This window comes from Gopherus evgoodei, chromosome 10, assembly GCF_007399415.2.
Source record: "Gopherus evgoodei ecotype Sinaloan lineage chromosome 10, rGopEvg1_v1.p, whole genome shotgun sequence".
Lineage (NCBI taxonomy): Eukaryota > Metazoa > Chordata > Testudines > Testudinidae > Gopherus > Gopherus evgoodei.
This window is the reverse complement of record NC_044331.1, coordinates 55461264-55486317: the sequence shown is the minus strand read 5'-3', so window position 1 is coordinate 55486317 and position 25054 is coordinate 55461264. Positions and strand designations below refer to the sequence as shown.

Below are 25054 nucleotides of genomic sequence, written 5' to 3'. Positions count from 1 at the left end.
CAGTCTTTCGGGGCTGGGTTACCGATCGGTCTCCTGGGTAACAGTACTAACAACTGTCTGCTGCTCTCACTGGGTCTGAACTCTGCTGACCGTGCAGGGCACCATCTCTTCAGCTCACAGTCTGGGTGATCACAGCAGAGGCTAGACTTCAGCGCCTGTGCACCCTCCAGGGCTGCCATCCATCTGGCTCCTGGGGCTCCCTGAGACTCACGGCTCTTAGGCACCTCCTGGGGTCAGCCTAAAGTTCAGCAAAGGAAGTTTAGCTTGGCTGCAGGGCGATGTGGAGTGGAGCTGCATCCCATTATGTGGATGGGATTGGCTGGTCTTTGGGGGCACAGGGGTGTCTGTTTGTGAAGCAGATGCCTTGAAAGGGGAGGGTCTTTCTTCCCCCCCCTCCCCCACTTTCCTGGTGGCGGCCTTTTGAAGTCTGTCCAAATATCTTTCTGTCCTGTGCATGTTTGTTTCTGTGACTAGCTTTGTGCTGGGTTCTCTGTGTTATGCCTCTTCATGAGCGCCTGGCTGAGAATGCCTGAGCGTGCAGCAAGTGGAGAGAGAGACTGTGTGTGTGTGTGTGTGTGTGCACGCACGCACGCGCGCGCATAGAGAGAGCGAGACTCTGTGTGTGTGTATGGCCTGAGCTCCTGGTGGAGGAGGTGGGAGGCATTGGCTAAGGAGGAGCCTGGCCTGAGCAGGTTGGCCAGCCTGATGGAGATGCTAGGAAAAGGGACAGTGACATGGCCCCCACTGGAATCCCAGTGTGACAAATGCATGGGCTGGAGACTGTCTCATCACTCCCACCATCGCCTTGGTCCCAGCCACGTTACAAGCAAAGCTTTATAAGCTGTGTGTACAGAGCACAGGTGCAGGGCATGTGGCAGAGGGTGTCTGGCTATGTCTGTTTCAGCCAGACCCTCGCCTGAATGCATTTTTTGTGTGTGTGTGTGTGTGTTCATATTGGGATATATTGCACTGGGGAGAGCATGCATCTTCTGGCAGGGCAGTGCGCAGCAGTTTCTGAATAGGATGGAGGAGGGGGAATCCAGTATGGAGACACAAGTGATGGGTATGGGGGAAGGGGGGTGCCTGCAAAAACACTCTGGAGACACAAGTGATGTGTGTGTGTGTGCGTGTGCACACTCAGAATGGAGACATGCATTGTGTGTGGCGGCAGAGGTGTACATCCAAACTGCAGACACAAGTGATGGGTAAGGGTGTGTATGTGCATGAGTGTACGTGCACATCCAGAATGGACTCTAAAGTGATGAGGTGTGTGTGTACATGTGCCTGTGTGTGTGTGTAGCTACAACCAGCATAGAGAGCCAAGTGATAGCCAGCTGCATTCTTCTGTGACTGTCTGGGGTTGCCCTTCTTGAGAAGTGTCTTGGCTGTTGGGCCAGCTGGCCCGATTGCCCCGCCTGGGCTGGATGTGTGAGGAGTTCCCTGGAGGTGCTCTTCTTGCTAACCGAGCAGTGAGAGGGTCTCTGCATGTTACAGACATGCCCCTGGAGGAGGTTCGCGCCTTCGAGACTCAGATGCAAGTGGCCACAAACCAAAAGTTCAGAAGCCAGGACCCCTAGCTTCCCACTCGCCCCACCCTGGATTTTCCTTTGTATGTATGTTCCTTTTTGGTTTCTCTTTTTCTCCAGTTCTTGCAGCCATTGTTCAGGTTTCCTCCCAGCCCCATCTCTGTGCAGTAGGGCTTGGCATGGGAGCAGCTCCTTCCCTGATGTCAGTCTGAAATCAGCTTTCGGGCAGAGCTGCGTGTTATTGTGGGCCCCCACTGCTAACGTGGGGTGAGGAGTTGGAGCTGGGTGGCCTGGCAGGCCCTCTCCTGTGCCAACGCTCTTTAGAGCTGATCATCAGCAAGCAGGGAGTGCTCAGACCTAGCGGCCATGGGGAGGGGAGCAGCAGGTGCTTGGGGCTGTGAGACTGTCCTTTCCTGTGTTTGGTTACGCTGCCATGTCTTGGTCAGGCTGCGTTTTCCTTCCGCTCTGCTGGGGGCTCCTCACTGGCAAACTAGGCACAGAGTTCTCTTCCCACATCCCAGCCCCATGGAGATTGGACACACACACGTATTCACCTCCGGGCAGATTGCACGCACACATCTACACCCCAGTTCCCTGGAGATTATTCTCACACACGGTGCCCCTTCCACCCCCACAACTCCCTTCCGAAGCTGATGGTTTCAGAGGGACACATTCACAACTGCACCAGAGTCCTGTTTCCTATTCACAGCTCATGCAGTCTCTTCCATTGGCATCTCCCCCTGGTGTCCTGGATCCTGAGCGGGCAGCGCTGCCACTTGCTTTTTTGGAGCTGCTTGCTTGGGTCCCCTTGTCCTTTGCTTTCCTGGGCTGAGTGGATTCAGTCATAGAAATTTGACCAATGAGCACTAGAAGCTCTGGGAGCTCTTGGTGAATGAGTTGGATTTCCCAGTACCTCCTGAGGATCTGGATCAGCCCAGCCCTTAATTTGGGTCCATCAGGAGAGTATTTAGTTAATACTCGTGGAAGAGGCAGAGGCTGACAGCAGGATGGTCAGAGCAGAGGCTGTGCCAGCTTCCCCAGTACAGCTGTGCCACAGCACCTCGCCCTGACCTACGTCCCCTGCTATTTCAGTATTAGACCCTCACAAATTAACAGCCCAGAATGGAAAACCGGGCCCTGGCTCATGGCACAGCCCATAGCACAGGTATGCAGGTAGTCCAGGCTGTTTGCTGGACTTGACACAGCTGGCTTGCCCAAGAGGCAAGAAGCACGTCTGTTCACCTGCTGGCTCTGTAGATCCAGCCATGTACAGGAGCTGCCCTGTGGTGGTCATGGCTGAGTTGACTCACTCCCACATCCCTCAGCTTCATGGGAGGTAAGGGGGCCAAGGCTGAGGCAAAGCTGGGGGCGGGCATGGGGCTGGCAGCCAGGGCCAGAAGCAGAACTGGCTAGTGCTCCTGCCCTGCCCCCTGTGGGGGCTGGCCCGGGCCCCAGCTGTGCCCCCAAATCTTAGGGGGGGCGCCCCACAGTTTGGGGACCTCTGAGATTGTTCCACAGATGGTGGAAATCACCTTGAGCAGCCCCATCCTCAGAAAACCCAGGTTTATGGGACAGCTGGCCCTCAACTTGACAGAGGCTTAAGAGGAAGAGGCCACCCTTAGTTACTCTGGCTGTGGAGGCAGAAGCTGGTTTTTGCCTGGCACTCGGAGAGCAAAGGGAGGAGGTGCCACCCGCTCTGCTGTCTCTGGGACGGGCCTGTGAACTCTGTTTCTCTTTGCTCTTGGCAGAGATGACGATGGACGAGGTGCGCCAGTATGAGAGGGAAACTCAGGAAGCCACCAACGAGATCATCGGCAGGGTAACGCCCTCCATTTCCATCAGCGAGGTGGGGCAGCCCTCAGCCACTCACAGCGCCCCTGCTAGTGCCCCCTCCACGCCACTGAGCGGCGATCCCCCAGAATTTCTCAGCGCCCCCAAGGACAGGGCCCGGAAGAAATCCGCTCCGGAAATGCTGACACTGCCAGCACTGAGGGAGCGCGCCAGTGCTGAGTAATAGCTACCCTTGGGCCAAGCCTATCGGATGGACGCAGAGCCCCGATTCCTTCCCCCCATGACTTGGGGACAACGCCATCCACCTAACCTGCCTTGAGTTGCCTAAACTCTACAGTTGTCCTTCAGAATGTCGTTCCCTCCCTCCCAAATAAAAGAAATCCCAGATCGGTTCCAGAGCCGGACAGCGGAAGCCCCGTTGTGAGGTTGCAAACTTCCCTGCTGTCACAGACGGCCTGAGGCTGCCGTCTCCCTACTCCCCTGTGGTCGTCTCTCTCTTCTCAGCATTCCAGTGCAGGCTCTGTTTTGCCAGCCATCGACTCAGGGAGAGCTCCTGGTCCAGCCAGCACATCGGCGCCACTTCTTGAGGGAGATGCGCTGCACTGAACCATTTCGGCGGCGCTGCTCAGCCACCCCTCACCTGTCCTGGGGGGTGATGATCCTCCAAGCACCCTCTGCTGGAGCCAGGATGGGGAAGGAAGCCAACATGCCAACCTCTCCCTAAGGAAGTTGGAAGCACCTTAGAAACGACAGTGGATTCTGCTTATTAGCAACCTCTTAGCTGCCATTATCTGGAAGTTACCAATGAGCGGGAGGCAGGTGTACGGGGCTGCTGCTAGGGAAAGAAGTGTTGGGATACGCTGAGCAGGGTCCTCGGTGCCAGGGCAGGAGATGTCCTGGAGAGCGCATGGAAAGGTACCTTGCAAGCCCAGCGCTTCCTTCCTGTGCTGCCCTGCAAACCTGCCTGCAGCTGTGGCCAAGCTGTCAGTAAGCAGCAGGCCATCGGCAGTGTGCGAATCCCATTAACATTACAGGGGGCAGGATCAGCTGGCCGAACACTACTATTAACCAGAAGTTGTTAGCATCAGGATTCCTTGTAGGTGGAATCTACGATATCCATAAAAACTGCCAGGCATTGGCTGCCTCTGGTCCCCACTGGGACCTGGAGACTTATAGTTGATGTCCCTGCCGCCTGCCATGATTTCTGGCTGCACGCCTGGCTTCCCTGTAAAACAGTGGCCCCACCATCCACCTAACCTCACTATACAGTCTCCTCCCAGCTGCAAAGCCATGGTGAGGGCATCTGCTTCCTTCCCAGGCTAAATAGGAGAGCCAGGTATTGGACTGAAGGGTGGTGCTGCCGACAGCCCTATTCAGACTGCTTTGGGGACAATCCCCTGCGGCCAAACAAGATTTCTCATGGCACTGGTGAAGAGCCAGGCTGGGGCCTTGTCTACGCTAGGGACAGTTTCCTACCTGTTGCTAGCCCTGGTTCTCTGGCACTAGCTATGTTAGGAGCCCCAGTGTAGAAAAGGCCCCACCAGATTGTACACCTGCTCTGAGTAGGGGGTTATGTGACACAGGCCTGATTATCATTTACACTCAGGGCCCCACCCTCTGCCCCGTCAGTAGTTCAAAGCAGCTGTGGTGTGCATTGGCGCTGGCAGACAGCAAGCCGGCTTTGCCAGGCCCCGGTGTTGCTAAGCGGTGGGTATGCCTCAATGTTAGGAATGGGGAGGGGAGCTTCAGCCTTTGTCTCTAGTGTAGACAGGTCCCTGAAGCCTGAATTGCTGCTCTTCACATTGCTGCTTCTGCTGTCCCCGCTGAGCTGTTCCAACTGCGCCTCAGTCACCTCAGACTTCAGCAGCCTTGAAACTGCCTCTTGCTAATCCAGCTCCCTCCTGGAGTAGGGTCTTATTGCCAGCTGAGCCCCAGGAGCTGCCATGCAGGACCCAAGGGATGCTGGAAATGTGCAGACTCTGGGAACGGGGGTGTCTACCACCAGCCGTCACAGCCATAAGGCTGGTTTTGAACCGCCCATACTAAGCACACGTTGAATTGCACTTATTCCTAAACAGGAATCTCCCCAACTACTTCCCCTCTGCTAGGGCCTCCTGGCTGGTCTCTGTTTGGGTTGTAATTATCCATGCTATGAATCATATCCCAGACCAGCGGAAATGAAATAGCCAGTGTCTGCTTCAAGAAAGTGCATGTGCCTGCTGCAGAGACAGGGATGGTCTAACCTGAGGAACAAGTCCCTGATCCCGTGAGGATCCGAGCACCTCTGCTGTAGCTCTGTGCCCCTTCTGTTGAGGGTAGAGGCCTCAGCAGCAAGCAGGGTCAAGCTTGTAGTGTTTTACATGAGGCCACTGGAAGAGTAGATTAGCTCTTGCTTGGGATCCATAGTTACCCGCTGAGAAGCACTGGGACATGATGGGAAGAGGCTGGGTTTGGAGAGGCACCCACATGTTTGGATATTTTTCCCAACCTTCTACAAACTATCTCAAAGTCTTGAGTCTGCAAAACTGGACTGGGATTTGATGGGAACAGGGTCTCGTGGCATTTTGTCACCCCTGGAAGCTATGTGAAAATGGGGAACATTAACCAAGCATTTTGGACAAGTTGAGTTTGAGCTGAAGGTTTGCGTTTATTTTTAATTTGATCTAGGCTGGTTTGTCCGCCCCATGGGTGAGTGTAAAGGGCTGATGCAGTTGTGTAGAAAATCCATTCACTGCCTGGCAGCGCTGAATGTGCAGTGGAAGGAAGTGTTTTTATATGTGCTATAGAAGGTTGGATATTCGAGATGGGCTAGACCCAGAGACTCCAATTCAAACCCTTCCCAAGGATGAGGAGTTGGATTTGAATCCTCCGAGTGTGGTTCGGGTTCTGGATCAAATCCAGAATTGAGAGGGATCTATTTGCTACTTCCACGAATCAGCTGAAATCTCACAAAGCCACATGGCAAGATTTTTGCACCCTCGGATTTACACTGAAGACCAGAATTCCAAGTCAGAGCCTTGCTCCTTAGGATCTGAGTCCATCTCTGGGGTAGATCATTGTCCCTGATTGGATGGATTTTACAAAGCCGCCTCTGGTGTCACTGAGTTTTATGTACCTCGCTCAAGTTTTGTGTAGTATGGACTAAGCCTTATAATGTGTCTGGTGCTTCCTGGGTCTCAGGGCCTTGTGCGGCTGGGATTTGGTCTGTGTTCTGCCGGGATGCAACATTCCAGTCTGGACTTCTCTGCTTCATGTCTTTAATCGTGAGCCCTCGCAGGTTCATGCGTTGTGCCAAATTCCAGGGCTATGTGTTGGTGCCCGTGGAAAGTGTGTGCGTGAGCATGTGGGTGTGTGGACCACTGGCCTCACGTAGCCATAAGCGTGTGTTCCCACTGCAGCCAATGCGGACGTGTTTGGGCTGCTTCAGTTTTGGTCCCCAGAGGCACTGGGCTGGGGTTCTGTCTCTTGTGGGTGGCCCAGGGCCTTGGCTTCCTGAGGTGCCACCTGGGCAAGTGTGCAGCAGCTGGCAATGGCAGGGGCTCTGCAGGGAGCACACAGGAGACTGGCTCTTGATTGGTGCCCTCTGAGCAAGTGCCAAAAATCATGTATGGTGGCCAGAGGCCAGTGCTGAAGCTGAAGGGCCATTCTCTTATAAATAGCACCTGGCCATGGGTGTCTGCCGAAGAGCCACTCCCGCCATTCCTCCACCCCATTCCCATTCTGAGTCCAGGGGTTGTGTGTGTGCAGAGCCCCTGCCTCTCTGTCCCCCTGCACTTTGAATGGGGCTAGGGCTGCAGCTGCCAGCCTGTAAATAGGGATTTGCTGAAGACAAAACCCAAATGTGAGACGGGAGGGTCTGCATCACAATAGGGTATGGGGGAATGTATCTTGCATGCAAGTGTCATGATGTAGCATTTCCCACCGCTCATCTGGCTTCCTACCCTCCCCGCCCAACTCCCAACTGCTCTTACCCCCTTCCCTCTGTGCCCCGTCCTCTCACATCCTCACTGATTTCTTTCTTTCTCTTCCCCTCCTCCCCCGTAGGCAGCCAGGGCAGTGTGAGTCTGTGACCTGTGGGCTGAGGGAAGCCCTGGGTGCAGGCTGCCAGGTGTGCGCTGAGCTGGTAGCAGTGGGCACTGCCTTTCAGCAGATCCGGGTGGGGAGAGGGGAGCATAGACCTTCCCTGCTGAGAGGCTTAAATCAGCTCTTGAAGGACAGGGACACCCGACCCCTGCATTCCCTGCAGACTGTTGAGGCCACCCCCTGGATGCACAGGGGCTCAGCCTGGGCCTAGGGAAGCAGGCTTGCCCTGGTGACACCAGCACCTCCATCTGTCTGTTCCAGGCAGGCAATGTGAAATATTTTTCTCGAATTTGTTCCTGCAGCCCCGTGCTCCTCGCATGTGAGAGGCCATTTTGGTGTGGGCCAGCTAAAGGGGGGGCAGGGGCTGGCTTCCTTTCTTACAATGAAGCCCTTTTCAGAAATAAAGCCATTGCTACTGGCTTCTCGTGTGTGGTTTTTTGTCTCTGCTGCTTCTCCCGTCCGTGCTCTGCGCCCCTCCTGGGAGTATGTCACCTGCAGGGAAAGGGGTGGCAGAGAGGGGTGTCTGGCCATGAGCCTGCTCCTGAGCCGTGCGCCCCCTCCCCCCCACTATGCACCATGGCTCAGGAGCATGGCCATCACTGGCCCTGGACGGCAACCACCATGGAGGAAGGGCAAATGGCTCTTTAGTGGACAGAAAGGATGCTTCTGCAATGCTGCACACGGCACCTAGCTGCAACAGCAATGGGTCCATTCGAGAGAGTGAGCTGCATTCGCTGAGGTAAGCACTGCCATGAATAGATCCTGTCTGTGTATTGAAGTCACCAGCATCCCCCATGGCTGTGGCCCTCTGGCGTCACCAAGGCAGAAGACAACATAAGAGCAGCAGGCTAATTGAGGGTAGATCTAACCGTACTCAAGGAGGTTGCAGGCTGGGTCTAATGAAAAACCTGCCTTTCAGTGATGACAAGCCAGGGTCACAAATATCACTCCCGGGTTTCCCTCCCCCCCAAATCCCAAGCCAGATGTCTTCACTACATGGCAATACCTCCCCCAGTCTCATTCCAGAGCCCCAGGGAGATAACTGCCTGTCCCTTCCATGATCCAGATGTTCCTCTGGCCTAAGGGACAACACCTTCCCCATGCACCAAGTGGAGCTGCTGTAGCCCCTGGAAACGAATGGGTAGAATAAACATGGGGCTGTAACTTGGGCCCAAGCCCCAGAGATGGTGGCTCTTGGCTGAGTGCCCTGCCCTTGGTTGAGTGGGAGCAAGTGCGTTTGCACGCCGGGTGCTGGGGCAGGTTGGGAACCTTTCCCCAGAGCTCCCCGCTGATCTGAGATGGGCATTCTCACCTGTGGGCTAAGGTAGCAGCTGGGGAGCTGACACCGGGCACTGGAGTTTGGATCCCAAACGCTGGCACTGGCAGTCAGGAGCAGCCAGTCTGGATGCTGCCCCAGTAACTACATGCTTTATGATCCCGGCCTCCTTTGAGATCTGCTACTAGCTAGCACTATAGGAGAGCAAGGCCCTGGTGATATTTATTATTACCTGGAAGGATCCTCTTCCATGTCACTGATGCATTACTGTAACACACAGCCCTGTCCAGCAGAGGGCACTATCTTGAGTATGATTTACAGCCCCTGGAAAAGGCCCACCCACCTCCCAGGTCCCATGCACTGCACAGCCCAAGCAAGCAGCTCCCCTGCCTGGGCTTGAGCATGGAGCTTCCCTGTCCAGTGCTGGCTGGGAGCCTAGGGAGGGGGGACTCAGGAGAAGCCCTGCACACTGGCTGGGGAGGTAGCAGTAGCTGACAGCATGTACAGCAAAGGTGCCTCCTCTCTATTCCCCTCTGTCCTCAGCCCTCTCTAACCCCCCCATGTCTGGCTCATCCGGGGTGCCAGCCAGCCCGTGCCACATGATGTAGTAGGCGCTGCAGTAGATGGGTGACTTGTTGGGGTTGGAATAGGCCTGCTCCGGCTTGAGAGAAGCGAAGGGATTAGCTCCGTAGCCTGTGATCTGGGTCTCCAGCTCTGTCAGGATTTTCAGGGAGTACTTCAGCTCCTGCTCGCTGTTGGGAGGGCATGGGGCACAGTTACCACACTGCCAACCTCACCCCAGCCCTGACCCTCAGACACCTCCTGGGATTTGACCCCTGCCAGAGTAAAACACCAGGGCCCTGACACTGCACCAGGAGACTTGCAGTGTGAACTTCCCCACAGCAGTGCCCCATCAGTGCCAGCTGGGACTCCAGCATCGTGCGCGTTATCCACAGCAGTGCTCTGTCACTGCTTGCCAGGGCTCCAGCAGCACCACTGTCACTGCAGTGCTGACAGTGGCAGCTGCTGATATGCTCCCTTAGCAGTTTAAAATACAGTCATGCGCTAATAGCCAAATACAACCTGTTGTTACAAGGTGACTTGCAACAAGCTGACTGGTTCAGAAAGCAGACATCTCATGCAAATGACTCTGGGGCACAGGACAGCAGAGCCCCACATGTACTCAGCCCTCCAAGGGAAAGCAGAGGGGAAGGGCCTTTCTTACTTGTACACGGTGAAGAGGGTGGGGATCTTGTAGTCCCGCAGCAGCAGCAGTGTGGGGAGCCAGCCTTCCATCACATCCAGGCAGGCATGTAATCCTGCAGAGGGAAGGATACCAGAAGGCTTTGGAGCCTGATCCCCTGCCCAGTGAGGCCAATAGCAGTCGTGCCTATGGTGTCACTGGAAGCAGTTTGAGGCCCTTGCTGTGGTAGGCGCTGAAGCTGCATGTGTGCTCATGCTCGGGCATACATGCACTGCCACCCCATTGTCCCACCCCCTGCATAGCATCATGTTTCCAGGAGGCCCTATTCTCCTCGCCTTGCAAACAAATAGCTCCCATGACTTCACTGTCTCCCACAAGGAGGGGCAGGCACAACAAGCCCCTGGAGTTTTCCCACCAGGGAGCGGTGACAAGGAATGCTGTTTATGCAGCTGCCTCACCTGCCCCCAGCTAGGACACCCTGAATGGAATGAGCTGACTGGGGCGTGCAGTGTTTTGGGAGTAGGGGCTTGAGAAGCTTTCCCAGCTTGTGAGCCATTGGGGATTTCATGGGCTCCCTCTGGCTCTACCAGGCCAGCTCTCTGCTTACAATGTTATTGTCCTGGTGCTAGCATACGGCCAGCAAAATGCCATCATGGCATGCTGGCATGCTGACTGTCTTCCTCCTATAGGAACATTGGATCCCAACATGATGTCAACAAGTTGGTCTTGGAGAACATGGTGTGTCAGTTGATCCACAGTACCATCAAAAACTGCTGGCTAAGGGATAATAAGGAGCCTTTGCACTGCTATACCCTTCCTCCAGAGCCTCAAAGCATGTTACAACATCTGTGAGATAGGCAAGTAGCATTATCCCCATTTTACAGCTGGGGAAGCTGAGGCACAGAGCCATGGACCTTGCCCAGAGCCAAGATTAAAAGCCTGGGATCTTGACTCCCAGTTCTCTGTTCCAGCCAATAGCCTGTGCATTTTGTGCAATGATCTACATGACTACAAACAAAGGAAACTACAGGTATTTTTCATTGCTTGCAACTGATACTTTTGTGTTTTGGTATTATTGAGTCTGTTTATTAAAAATGCTAGATGCCTGCTTGATGATTTGCAGACAGGTAGAATATGTCAGCTCGCTGCTCCATGGCGTTTACAGTCTAGCTCAGGCATGAAGCTCAGTCCATATTGAAACATTATATTGGCATAACTCCATCGGTCATGGGTGCGAAAACCACCCATGGGTGCGAAAACCACTGGCTGACATAGCTATGTTGACAAAAACCCCAGTGGAGATGCATCTGTGTCAATCATAGAGGGCTTCTGTCAACAGAGCTGACTTCGTTTGGGGAGGTGGTATCCCTAGACTGACAGAATCCCTTCTGTCAGTGGAGGCTGCATTTACACTGAGGCTAGGCCAACATAGCTATCGTCTCCGTAGTGTAGACATATCAGAAAGGGATGACCATGAACAGAGGGCCACAGGCCCAGATCCTCAAAGGTACATAGGCGCCTTTGATTTCAGTCAGGTGCTTAAATACCTTTGAGGATACCTGGGCCTTAATACCTGGGCCTTAATAGTGAGAAACCAAGGGCTACAACAGAATAACATGTGCACGTGTGTGCACACACGCACATGCCACCAAACCAGAATCTTTGGTAAAAGAGGGTGCCTAAGTCCACAGCTTAGAAATGCAACCCGCAAACCCAGAAGCACACCAGTTACATTCTCACCCAACCTTTGTAACCTACAACTAGGATTTTCCCCTTCCTCCACCTTACGACATGCACACCCTCCTCCCATAACACATGTCTCTGCCCTACACAAAGCACACCCCAGTCAGAAATGGCTGATTTGGATTAGTCTGAGTGTTGACCCAGTGCCATGTTGAAGAAGAGCATGCTTGTGCAGTACAGGTTCTTTAGTGGATGGTTTGAGAGGGTAACACTGGACACTCTGTTTTCTTAGCAATCTCTAGCAGTGTTGATCATTCTGGACAGTTATCGATCGCGGTCTTGTTATTTAGGTGTGGTAACACAGGAGCTCCGAGATTGTGTTTTGTTCTTCCAGCAGTTGATGTTTGAGTTAAGGATGGTTCAGTGGTTAGGGCACTAGTCTGGGTCTTGGAAGATCTGAATTCAGTTCCCTGCTCTTCCACATATTCCCTGTGTGACCTTGGGGCACACTGCTTAGTCTATACTAGAAAGGCTTTGCTACTATAGCTATGCCAGTCAACCCTTCTAGTGAAAGACACAGCTTCCATCGACAAAAGAGTGTTTTTGCCAGTATAGCTAATCCCACTTCCCCAATTAAATAAGCTACACTGTATTTGCACTAAGGCTTTTGCCACCCTAGGAAGATCATAAATAAAACCACACCCCAAGCCAACATTACTATACCGGCTAAATTTCTAGGCTAGACCTGGCCTCATTCTTTCTGTGCCTCAGTTCCCCTCTATAAAATGGGGATAAGAGCACTTCCCTGCCTCACAGTGCGTGGGGTGGATAAAGCCATCCATATACCATGGAAACAGGGGCTGCATAACTAGATGGTTATGGTTGCACGTTTTGGGCTGAGGTACAGAGAAGAGGTTTCTGGCTGGCGGACATGGTTGTAGATGGCAAAAGCAGAGAGAGGACTTCACTAAAGATTCCCTGGCTTGTTTTGGTTCGGTTGGTGATAGCTCCAACTGAGCAATGCAGTTCTTTGGTGGAACATGTAAGAGAGTTGTTTAGGTCTGGTGTGATGGGGCATCTACCCCACACTCACCCTGCAGAGTTTAATGCAGGCCAGATGGGCCAATTAACCAATTAGGCAGTTAATTAAGGAGGGTCAACTGGGCAGGAATAGGCAGGGCCTATAAAGCCCAGGAGCTGGAAGGGGAAGAGGCTGCTGAGAAAAAGCAGACACTGCCAGAAGAAATGGAGGAGTGAGTGGGGTGACAGGCTCAGTCACTCCCTGGGAAAAGGGGAGGAGGCTTTGGGAACTGGTAGGCCCAGGAATAAAAGGGGAACCAGAAGCTGGAAGCAGCCCATGGACAGAGCAGTAAGGCCCGGAAGAGATGGCCCAGACTGCTGAGCTGAGGGTCCCTGGGCTGGAATCCACAGTAGATGGTGGGCCTGGGTTCCCCTTCCAGCCAGTGGGTGAGTGGCACTGACTATTGAGGAGCTAATCCCTCCCCCAAAAAAAGGATAGTGACATGGCTGGAGGGCTGAGCCACAAAGAGGACGCTGTGGTTCCTGAGGCTGTGAGAGGGGCTGCAGGCGGACAGCAGAGATGGAGTGATGGTGTGCAAACCATGGACAGGGGGGCATAGACCTTGAGTGGCCATAATCCCCAGAGTGACCAGGAGGAGGCATCAGCCTAGCGGTGAGTGGTGCACCTCGTGACACCAGGTGAACTTTAAAACTCTGGGGCCACCTCTCTGCCTGGGTACCCCTCACACCCAACTCCAAACATCTTGCTGGCTTCTTGACCCCACTTCCTGTGAACAGATTGTCAGTGCTTCTGCTGTTACCTTGCTCTCTGCCCTCCGCCTCTGATTAGACCATTTCCACAGCTCCCTTAACATAAAGTATCCCCAATGCCACTGCCCCAGTCTTTTAGAAAAAAACTCCTAGCCTAGCCCACTGCGCTGCCCTGACGACATCCCTGCAATGAGTTAAAAGCATTTGCCTGGATCTGACCCCTGCGTCCTCTCTCCTAAAGACCAAGCTCTGGCTTACTCTATGTAGCACCTACTGGGACGGATATATTTTCCCCAGATGCATTCCATGTCCAGTAGCTCACAGACTTATTTAGTGAGGATCTTAAAAGCACTTTTCCATAAACAGGGTTTCTGAAGCTCTCTCTTCACCCCACCCCTACACCTCCGGATTCAGAACTTGTTGCCTGAGCTAAACTCAGTGTTGATTTACTACAGCCCCAAACTGCCTTGCCATGTCCTCACTGAGCAGGAAAGCAGCAGATCAGAGGGGTTCTAAAGGGCCAGATCCTCTGCTGACTCCAGTGGAGTCAATGGAGCGGTGCTGATTTACACTGATTTTGCTCCGGATCCCTCTGCAGAGGCTGCCTTTGCTCTTTGGGCTTAGCCTTGGAGCACCATTTACTTTTGCAATGAGTTGTGCCATGGTTGTGCTTTCATATCCTAAGCCTTTCTCTTTCTTTTAAATAAAAGTGCTGATACGTTACAAACCCTTGTAATTCTCTGGCCATTTCTATATGCTCGCTGCAAGTATTTCCTGCCCTTTCCAGCCTTGATGGGCCAGTGTAGTGATGCAGGCCTCAGGTAGGCTATGCCTACTGTGAGGAGAGGCTGAGGCAAACCCATGCAATAGAGATAACCTGAAACCCTCAAAATTAGGCAAGAACGTAAATACTATGAAGTAATATCAAACACTTGTTTAGGAAAATAAACTGTAAATAACCAACACAAGGAAAGAAACTTTGCGAACATGCTGTGTCACCCTCAGGGAGGACTCAACTCTTCCCCCTCCGGCTACAAAGTCTAGTTTCACCCTAGCCGTCCTGACTTCTCTGGCTTGTGATGCTCTTTTGAGCTGATGCTGCTACGACTGTACCTCCTTCCAGCAGGTTCACCCACAAGCGACAGTGCCTGACCCGGAAAGCGATGCCTGTTCCCCAGGTGCCTAAACTGTATTCCCTCTGTCAGCATCCCAGTGATCAACCTGCCCGGTCACACACTCTGTGCCCAGCCCCTTATATACAGCCCTTCATATCCAGCTTCCTCAGCAAATCTTTTTACCCTAGTGCCACTGCCTTCTTTAACCACCTTCCAACGGCATCCTCAACGGGGGAATCCGAGCCCCCTCTGCAGCTCGAGCTGCCCTCTCTCGGGGAGGTCTATCTCCCCATCAGGGCAGCATTCTGTGCTGCTGCATCACAGCTGCAGGCTCTAACACTAAGCCCAACTGCAGCAGGGGCTGGTGCTAGGGCCAGGGTAACTACGCCTACAAACTTCCTAACTACTTGCAAACTTCCCCCCGGGCTGGATTCTCAGTTCAGAGACTGGGCTGATCCACAGGGTTCAGAGCAGGATGTGCAAGGCAGGAGAGGAGTCCCAATCTGATGAGCTGATTCAGGTCTATCTCTGCTTTCCAATGGACTGGGCTCTTGGTGACTTCCCAGGGTATCTAGAAAGCACACAGTGGGTCTGGCATATGCAGAGGGGGAAAGCGCACACCATTTTTGTCTGTGCTTGCTAGGGGGCAGCAGACATCTAGACTGAAATCTTGATAGCCTGGCTGAGCTGTGATATTAGGCCTAGGAGATCCTGGCTATGTGGCACTTCGTGTGGCAGCCAGTCCCTAATGGCAAATGGCACCAAAGTTCAAAAGCAATCTGACTAGGAGCTAACAAAGTACCTGGGTTTGCCTCCTCCTTTCCCAGGATATAGGGTACCACAGCCAGTGTCTGCAGTGTTGCTGAGCTCTCGGTTCATGTCATTGTCCCAGCAGAAGGCAAATGCAAGTCACAAGGAACTTGGTTGATGATAAGAGAGCATTGGCTCTCAAAAATCATATACTGTGGCATATATGAGGCAGCAATATCTAGTGATTAGGGCAGGGCAGTGGGAGTCAGGACTCCAGGGATCTATTCTCAATTCTGCCACTGACTTGCTGTGTGCCCTTGGGAAAGTCAGTTAAAAAGAAAAAAAAAATCTCTTTGTGCCTCAGTTTCCCCATGTATACAATCCCTGCATTTTAAAGTGTTTTGAGATCATCAGATCCAATGGCTCTCTATGTGTAAGCCATTATAAAGAATCTTCTGATCAGGGTTAAACACATGAAGGATCCAGCGAGTATGGTACATTAAATACTAAAGCCTGTGGCACAATGCTTAGGAGCAAAGACAAGAAAAAAAAAAAGCCAGCCAAGCTCTAGGAGGAATATACACTAAGCAAGGCCATCCTTTCCTAACACTGTCCTTCAGTACAAAAATGCTCCCAGCACATTCTAACACCTTGCTGCTGAGTCACCATGTTGCCACATGAGCCTCAGTACGTCATTGACAATGGGACAGTGCAACAACATCACGTTGTGCAAACCCAGGAATGTCTAACTGTCTTGCTAAGCTGGGGTTGCAGGATGCAAGCTGACCCATGCAAAGCTGGACCATGCCATCAATTCCCAGCCCACAAAGCCTGGTGGGAATTCTTCTTGCATGGCAGAAAGGAACAGTTGAAATCTTTTCAGTCGTTCTAGCCTTTAATCTCCAGAGCCTCCTTGGTATCACCATTGAGGAGATGTTGTCTTGGTGTCTCTCCCTTCTTTTTTGCTTTATGTGGCCTGTAGTGGAGTGGCTGCCCCACTCCTGTATAACAGGGGTTAAAAGCAGCCAAGTTAGGCTCACTGGGGAAGCAGCCAAGCTGTGGCCAGGCCAATCAGGGCCCAGATGGCCCTGATAAGAGGGCTGGGGGCCAGGAGCTGGGAGGAGTCTCGCTCTAGCCCTGGAGCAGGAAGGGCCGGCTGCCTGGGAGCAAGGTACCTGAAGCAGAGCAGTGCTGGGGAAAAGGGCAAGAGGAGCTGGAGAGCTCCAGCCTGGTAAACCCCCAGGCTGCAGGACTTAGTGAAGGCCTACAGAGCTACTGGGGCTGCAGAGGTGTAGCCTGGGGATAGGAAGAGGCAGCTGGGCCTACTCCATTGCCAATGGTGAGCGGTCATTACAGACTGCAGTCACCCCAGTGAGCGGGGGCTAGATGATGACTGGCAGTAGCCACTGAGGCAAGGTGGGTTTAGTGGGTTGGGGTTTCCCCTGGGAGGGGAGACCCAGAGTGTGGGGTACTGCTGCAGCAGAACCCTAAGGTAAAGGGCACCGGGGTCCGGGAGGGACACGGGGCCAGCAACAGGCAAGACACCGACCTGCAGAGGGTGCTCCATATGCTGGAAAAGAGCTAATACCCAAATGACCAGCAGGAGGCGCCATGCCAGTGGGTCTTCACATTGCTACATTGCCCCAAGTCCTTGTCAATCTGAGTGTCCCCTACCCACTGGAAGTGGAGAAGGTCAACAGGAGGAAACCCAGCCGTGGGGTGTGGTGATAACAGAGGGTGCAGAAACAAGTCGCAGGAAAGGAGATTGGGGAGCAGGGGCTGTCAGGGAGGAAGAGGAAATCTGAAGGGCAGCATTGATTGGGCCTAGAAGAAGAGACCCGAGGAGTACTACCCCAGACGGGCCAGATGGGCAGTATCAGTGGGGAGGGCAGCACCATTTGAGACAGTAGTTCGCCTCTGTCTGTGCACTCACCTGGATGAAAGCCCACCACAAGGTCTGGGCGGGCAGCCTGATGAGTCTCCACCTGGGATTCCCAGAAGTCAGGATAAAGGGCCTTGTAGCTGCTGAGATAGACTCTTCCCCTGGGTCCAAACGCTGTCAGCGGAGGCCTCATGATGGGTCCATCTACCACATTGACTCCCACCATTACTACCTCGATGCCCTGGTGCCCAGGAAACACCCGCGTCAGCTCATCATAATCCGTCACCCGGGTGTTGAGGGTCTCGATATGGGAAGCCCCTATGACATGTACTGTGACAGGCTTGGTATAGAGATCAATGTTGAAAGCGTGCAGCCCCGAGCCGATGGTAATTGGCCTGGACTGGAAGTCTGTGGTCAGCCGTTTGACAGACTCCAACAGCTCTCCCTCCTCTGGCTTCGGCTTCCCCACATTGGCCCAGAGGATGTTCATATAACGCCCGGTCAGTATAGCGCTCAGCTTTTCTTCCAGGTGCTCCTGCATCGAGAACCAATCTTCCCAGCTTTTCACCTCCTGTATGCGCTTTGTCCAGGTTGCCGTGGGGAATGGGATGTCACCTAGAAGGAAAACCCCAGAAATTCTCAGCTCAGTGCTCCAGACTGCCCCAGGCTGTACTGATCTTTCCCCCTGGATAAGGGTATTATCCCTTTAAAAAGACAGCGCTTGAAGCTCTGCCCTTCAGCTTAACAGGAAGTACTGAGCCCAGAGCAGTCCTGCCAGTGAACAAGGATACCTTGTGTGGTACCAAAGGGGAAACAATAGGGAGATGGAGGAGCTGACTGTATAACGGAAGTCTGAGCCATCTACTCTGTGAAGGATGTTGGGACCTCAGAGAACCCAGGAGTCTTCAAGCCAAACTAGGAGAGCAGCTGCAGGTATGAAGGACTCTACAAATCCCCTGAACAGTTGAGTGTATGAGGCCTAATGAGAAGACTAGAAGTCCCTGCAGCTATGAGTCCCTGTGTGTGTGCAATTCCTGGATTCTCCCTAGCTAACACTCAGTGGTATCCAGAAACCACCTTGCTTGACTTCACAGCACGACAGGGCTCTGTCAGGCTTCAAAGACAGCCCTCAGTGCTTGTCACTGATCTCATGGAAACCCAGGCATGCCACAAAGGTCTGGGAGCTGGGGAGGGAACGTGAGCAGGTCTGGATAAAATCCACCATGAGACCCTTGGCCCAGTTCCCTTCTTGGTGCAATCTTCTTACTATCTGCTTGGAGCCTTGCTTCCTGCATGAGGCAGCAGACAGATGAATCTGTGCTAAGACAGTCAAATGGCCTCTGGCCGCAGATGGCCCAGCCAGCTTTGACCCAGTCAAAGAGGACCCCTTTTCCCCTTCTGTTGAATGTAGGCAGCAAACCTACCTGTGAAGACAAGCCATTCTACCAGCCGGTCAAGAGCTACCAACCTCAGCTTCTTACACAATTTCTTGTGCACAGGCCAGTTGGCCTGTTGGCACTCTGAGTTGCAGTAATACACATTCTGGCACCTAGAGGGAGCAGGAGAGAGGAGAGAGAATATGGTGCTCCACCAGGCAGCAAATTCAGGATACATCCTTGCACCTGATAGGAGAGGACCATCAGGAGTGAGCCTGAGAGATGCCCCAAGGAAACCAATACTCAGTGCGTGAGTTGATGGGCCCCCTCTGGACTGCACAGCATTCTTGCCCTCACTTATCCCTACATGTGAACATGAGACATAAATACATGAATTTGTTCCTGGGGTAACTTCACTGATCCATTGGGGTTACATCAGGGATTAGTCTGGCCTTGGTGCTGTTGCAATGTCTTTCAAAGAGGCAGGTAAGAACAGAGAGCTCCTCGCTTAGCAGGTGTCGCCCACTGTGTTGGTACTGCCACCTTCATGCAGAAAGCAGCATCATTGGAATCATGTACAAGCTACCCATCAAGGGGCAGCTACTCCCCCTGTCCTCAGTTATACCCTCAGCAACATCTCATCCTCCATCCATGATAGCCAGAGAGTGCAGAGGTTTAGACACTGAGGGCCTGTTGTCACTGAAATTAATGGAATGACTCCCATTGACTTTGGATCCGGTCCCGAGGAATTACAAGAAAACAGATGCAAGCAGCCGGTACTCAGAGGAGTAACCTCTATTATGGGGCCCCATTCAGAAGACTAGCTAAGCTTCTATGTTAGAAGAAATTGTCTCCTGTTCCTATAGATATTCTGGGAATATTTCCACTGGGGTAAGGGAAGGATCTTGCCTTGTGCTGTGGCTTAGTCCTTGTCCTCAGCCACACACTGGGTGCTGTTGAGTACCTTTTGCATCGTCGGAGGCTTCTGGGGTCAGGGAGGGCATCGGGGAGTTTCTTGCACTCAGCACAGAATTTGAAGGTGTCCTCCATTTTTTGAAACATGTCAAAATAAGTCCGGATCCCGAAATCCATCCCCAGCTTCTTCCCATCCATGACAGACCTGCAGGAAAACAGCCAAAGTAGCAAAGTCGATGAGAGGCGAGCAGGGCACAACCCAACTTTGTCCTAGCATGGTCGTTTCATAGCGACAAGACTGGCCCAAAGATGCTGTGTAATGGAAGATGTTAGCATCAGCTCGACTTGCAGAGGGGTACTGTATACTGCTGCAGTATGAATTCATTACCACAGCTTTGATGAGGGCTTCTGTAGGGGCCAGCCCAAATGTTATCATTGTCCTGATGGCAGCTAGCAGAAACTGTCCTGATTGGATGCCTTTATCCATGCTTGGTATGATCAAGGACTGTTCTGAACTGAAGGGAAGTTATAGCCACATGTTTACATAAACTGGCAGGGCCAGGCCTCATCTGAGGACCCCTTAGGAGAGAGAACTTTATCCCTACTAGGGTATGAACCAACAGGGCATGATGTTCTGATCCTCTGAGAAAAAGGGAGTTTAACTTTCTTTTCACTGGAAGTGGCCCCGTCAGTCCAGCAAGCTCCACTCTAGCCAAGGGGCACATAGCATTTGCTTTGCTCTTTCCCTCAGGCCATCCAGAAGTCTAATGCTCCCAGTGACTAGTGGAGACAGTCCTAGAGGTGTCTGAGGTCATGTGCCATGCGGGTGTTCAGATGGCAGCACACACCTTGTGCAGAAGCCACTGGCAGCCCGGCATTACTCACTTGTATTCATCATAGCTCTTCATGTTGAGCTTCTTCAGGATGACCTGCGACAGACCAGGGACATTGCTATCCATAGCTTGGAAACCCAGGGAGTCCATGCTGGGGCTTGTAATTACTGGTTCTTCCGCAGGCTTCTTCTTGGAGTGGCTGGACTTGGAAGTCGCGCCCTTGTTTCTGTGGGACATCTCTGTCAGTGCTGGAAATTGGGCAGGCTGGAAATAAGGAGAACAAATAAAGGAGAATAACTGCAGAGGTCTTGAACAGGCTCCCCCCATCTATCCCAGACTATGGTGCCTGAGCTCTGGACACCTTCTCTTGGTATGCTGCAGATGTCCTCCCCACTTAACGACCTGCAGGGAAAGCAGCAGGGTCTAGCATGCAAACGGCTGGGAGCCTGGTAATCTGGGATCCAGTGTCTGCTCTGCGTGAACTGGGGCAAGGCATTTCTCGTCTGTGCTCCTCCGTTCCCCTGACTTTAAAATGGAGAAGTACTATATCTCTCCACTTCCCTGGTGAGTTGAGGCTGAATTAATTCATGTACACAAAGCCGTTTTAAATCTCACCTGGTATGGAAGTTTGGAGGAACCTGAGATACAAAATATAGATCTGGAGGCTGAATTTGGGAGGATCTGACTCAGACCCATGTCTAAATGGAATGGGCATATTAGGAGCCACTTCTACTGGGCGGTTTTCAACTCTCTTCTCTACAATAGCCGTCTACATCCCCTTTCTCTTCCTCTGCCCACCTCTGATTTCCATCAGCTCCACTTCCAACTAGTGATTTGGATCCAGTTTGTTTCTTTAATCCCGGATGGGTCTGGAACATTCCCACAGCACAGCAGGAATCTCCAAGACTGGCCAGGATCTCGTTGTTCTCCTCCTGCAAATGGACTTTCTCTGCCTTCTTGGCTTGCATACCTGGTCAGAGGAATCATTTGACTATATAGCACATTGCAGGGGTCTCTCCGGGAGGCATCTGGCTGAGAGCCAGAAAATGTGGCTTCGCTCACAGCTAAAAGTATCCCAGGGGGCTAAGTACTATTGTGTATTGTGCCTTTCACACCTAGGCGTGTTGCAGACAGGCAAGAGAGGCTGGGTTTGCTGGCTTGCAGATGCATGAGACAGCCACAAGGGGGTCTGTTGGTGTTCTGCTCTGCGTTTTCTCAGACCATCGGCTTTTTGAGTCCATCCACTTCCTCAGGTGTTTGCCCTGACTGGCATTATTCACTAGTATCGCTACCTACCTCTTCAACAATGACTCAGCCATGTTCTTGTTTGTGAAGGGAGCTGCTCTCCTCCCTCCTCTGCCATGTTGCCCATCCATTCTCTTGCCCCCTTGACAGAGAGCTGTAGATACACTGCTTGCCTCTTGGCCGCTGGTGGAAATCAGCGTGGTGGTGTGTCTGTCATTGCTTACCACAAGCTGCCAGCACTGACTGACTTAGCCTCTCAGACAGCTCTTGCTCTGGTTCCCCCACAGCTGCCGTGACCGCCTCTGAAGAGGATGCCAGCAGCAGGAGGAGAGTAGGAAGCCCTTTCATCCTCTGGTTTTGCCTAATCCTTTAACAGCAGACGTCCAAATCTGCTCTGGGCTGTGCGCAGGAGGCTCGCATGGCAATCAGTGAGATCCATGTGCATCTCTGACCAGCACTAAGGGTAGCTCAGCAGGTGTCTTGACTAGCCAATGGTACAAGACCATGTCAAATGTTCTTCAAGCTGGCACACTGGTGAATGCAGTAGTGTTATTACTATAGCTGCATGCTGTGTGGGCAGACCCACAGTGTAAAGAACTGGTCCCACAGGAGGAGACACAGAAGGTGGAGGAGGACACAGTGTAGGAAGTCCTCAGGCTGGTTCTAGTTGGCACTGTTGGAAGGAGGTCTGCGCTAACAGTCTAGTGATCTCACAGGTTCAAGGAAGGATAAGCTTGTGGCCAAAACATGGGGGTTGGGAGTCAGGAGACCTGGGTTCTCTTTACATCTCTACCATGGACTCACTGAGCACAGAATGGCCCCTCTCTGTACTTCACTTTCCTCATTTGTACAACAGGGGCATGGTAATGATCTATCTCTCAGGAGTGGTTTTTAAGATTAATTTGCTAACATTTCTTGGAAGGTGCTTTGAGATCCTCAGCTCAGAAAAGGGCGGTGTGTTTTTACTTCTAGATCAAAGGGTCAAACTTGGCCAAGCTCAGTAGTACAAAAGTTACCACCAGTTTCATACAGACCACTCATCAGATGATAGTGTCCATGGAAAGGTGCTCCTAACACCCAAGACACCACCATAATTGGCACTTACAGCATTGCCCCCTTTTGTGCAGTCCTAGCAGATAAGACAAGAATTGAGTGAATAGAATGAGCTCTCCTTGTTGGGACAGGTACCTGCAGAGCAAGACTGGGGCACACTAGGGAGAGAGCTCACACCTTCCCTGCCTGTGTTGTACCTGCTCTGTTAGTAGAGAGAGGACTCTGGCTCCAGGGCTGGCAATCAGGCACACTTTCCCAGCACTGAACTTGCACAGACTAAGAAAAAGTGACCTGTACAGCGGCCTGGTTTCTCTTTATGATAAGCAAGTTCATTGCTGTTTCTCAGCAGGGCATGGAGATGCACGCAGAGGTCTGGTCTAGGGGAATAACTGCTGACAGGTGGACGGTGCCTGTCTCGCTTGCAAAGCTGGTTGAAAGCCAGGAAAACACTTTCAGCCCGGCCAGCTGACCTGGTTGGCAAAGAGCTGAGCCCTGCTGCCAGTTTTACAAGGGCCTGATCATGGTCCAGAGCCAGAGAAGGAACAAATCTGGTACCCCCGATCTCCATTTGATGAGTATTAAATTCTAGGCGGCTGTTTTTCTGGCTTTATGCTCTACTCATAACCACAGCATCTGAGCACCTACCATGTTGCACTTACAAAGTCAATCAGCCTAATTAGGAAATGCAAAGGGAAAAAATTGATGCCACCATCAGCCAGTCCATGTTGTTTGGTTTGTCTCTGGAGGGGACAGATCATGCTTGAACTTCATGGGCACTTAGGAGTTGATGGTGCTATACACCGCGAAGGGAAGGGTGTTGGTGATGGCCGTGGTCTCACCTCTTTTCCATACTAGCGGCAGCTAGCCCATGAGGGAGTATTTATTGAACCTGCAAAAAGGAGGTCTAGCTGCTGCCTCTGAGCATGCTCTTCCCCCATCCCCATCACATACATACATATACCAGCAGTGACATTCTGTCTACATGTGTGCTCCACAGACAGAATTCTTCCTGCATGTGTGTGTGTACCAATGCACATGCTGCTAGTGTTTATAAGATAATACTTTTCTGCACCGGCTCCAGGGACCTGAATCTTGTGGCATATATTAACCCAAGCTCAACAGAAGCCAGTGGTGGTGGAATGGTACAAATCACTCACCCAAGGGAGCAGGGCATGGATTCTATGTGTAAATTGGGTGCAGGGGGTGGGGGTGGTCGGGAGGAGTTTGCCAGCTGGATTACTTGGACTGTCTCCCACACCACTTGACAGATGCTTAATCTATTCCTGTACCATACTGATTGCCTTTCCAACCCAGAGTAAAAAAAAAAAGCACTTATGGAGATAGGGTGATGAGGAATAAAGGAGGAAAGTGAAGGGCAGCCATGCTCAAATGTCATGGGGCAAGAAGGTAGACCCAGGAAAAACCACAACCACTACCAACACAGATCTGATAGCAGTGCTATTCTGGTCCTGGGTCACCATGTGGAGTCAGCCAATCAACTATAGGACTGGCCAGAGACCTCCTAGGAATCAAGCCAAAAGCAATTATAATGGCAGGAGTGATTTCCATTAATTGTTTGCCCTGGAACTTTTCAGTCTTTATTTTTGCTCCTCAAGCATCCAAACGTAGCTCCTCGAGCTAGCCACAGCTAATCCCAAGATCCTGCTCCCCCCAGGAAATCGGTGGGTACATTAATACTCAAAGCATTCTTCCAAGCCAGATCAACAAAATAGTTAAAAATGCTTATTTCACTGAAACCTTCCTCACCTGGTCCTCAGCCCCATGCTGGCCAGGAGCTTGAGGTGTCCAAGCAGAGAGAAAATTGTGCTCAGCCCCGAAATATAGAGACCAGAGATTCTGGCAGAGAAGATTATTTCCCCTCCCCTTTGAATCCTCTTAGCTTGTTCCTTGATTCATCTGTAGCTCCATTTGTCAGAAGGGAAAAACAGGGAAAAATTTAATAAGTCTAAAAACTGCTTCAGCAGGAGGAACGTAAGAGAATGCTAAATGGAGGTGATGAGAGGGGAGGAAGAAAGCAGTGCAGGGAGGGAATCTAAGGACCAGAGTAAACTTTGAGAAGTTAAACCATCCATTCCTTGAAATGACAACAGCTTACAAGGCAGACTAACCTTCTAGGTGCTTTTTCTTTGGTTCTTTCTTTCTTTCTTTCCCACTCCGTTTCTCTCTCCGCTGTGGATTTCTCTCAGAGCTGCAGCTGCCTGCCTTCTCCTGGATTGTTTTCTGCTCTAACTGCAGGAATGCTAGGCAGAACCTTGTGGTCTAAGAATATCCTGCCTGCTCAGACCCTGTCAAGAATTACTTCTCACTGGGTAGAATGACTGAGACATTGAGGCTTGGCTCTTAGGAGGTGCACGTGCAGAACTCTTATCAGGTCCTGACTACAGGAGCTCCAGGATCCTATGTCTCACCTGCCCCCTGCTGGAAAATATGGTATTATCAGCTAACCTCATGGCAGAGAATACTGTGAATCACCCACTTCACCACTATGCTGGATGACAGTATCACCTACC

General features: G+C 52.1%; 2 protein-coding genes across 5 annotated transcripts in view; one reads left to right on the top strand and one right to left on the bottom strand.

Annotated features, from left to right (window-relative positions):
- Nucleotides 1-7807, top strand: part of LOC115658901 (cytoplasmic phosphatidylinositol transfer protein 1-like) — a 43119-nt gene extending 35312 nt beyond the window's left edge. The window contains exons 10-11 of one of the 4 annotated variants that reach the window (XM_030578424.1): nucleotides 1495-1613; nucleotides 3275-3363. In XM_030578424.1, coding sequence (XP_030434284.1) covers nucleotides 1495-1577 — 83 coding nt within the window. In that variant the 3' untranslated portion in view covers nucleotides 1578-1613; nucleotides 3275-3363. Of the gene's footprint in view, nucleotides 1-1494; nucleotides 1614-3274 lie in introns of all 4 variants that reach the window. The other 3 variants (XM_030578425.1, XM_030578423.1, XM_030578422.1) reach the window with 3 other exon arrangements.
- A 1076-nt stretch (nucleotides 7808-8883) lies between these two features.
- On the bottom strand, nucleotides 8884-24757 carry MSS51 (MSS51 mitochondrial translational activator). The gene is made up of 7 exons (XM_030578421.1): nucleotides 24653-24757; nucleotides 20278-20489; nucleotides 19442-19597; nucleotides 18526-18650; nucleotides 17153-17716; nucleotides 9902-9995; nucleotides 8884-9428 (listed from the first exon to the last, which is right to left on the bottom strand). Exons 2-7 carry the CDS (start codon nucleotides 20460-20462, stop codon nucleotides 9200-9202), a joined length of 1353 nt encoding a protein of 450 aa, XP_030434281.1. The 5' UTR covers nucleotides 20463-20489; nucleotides 24653-24757; the 3' UTR covers nucleotides 8884-9199.
- Nucleotides 24758-25054: the final 297 nt, after the last annotated feature.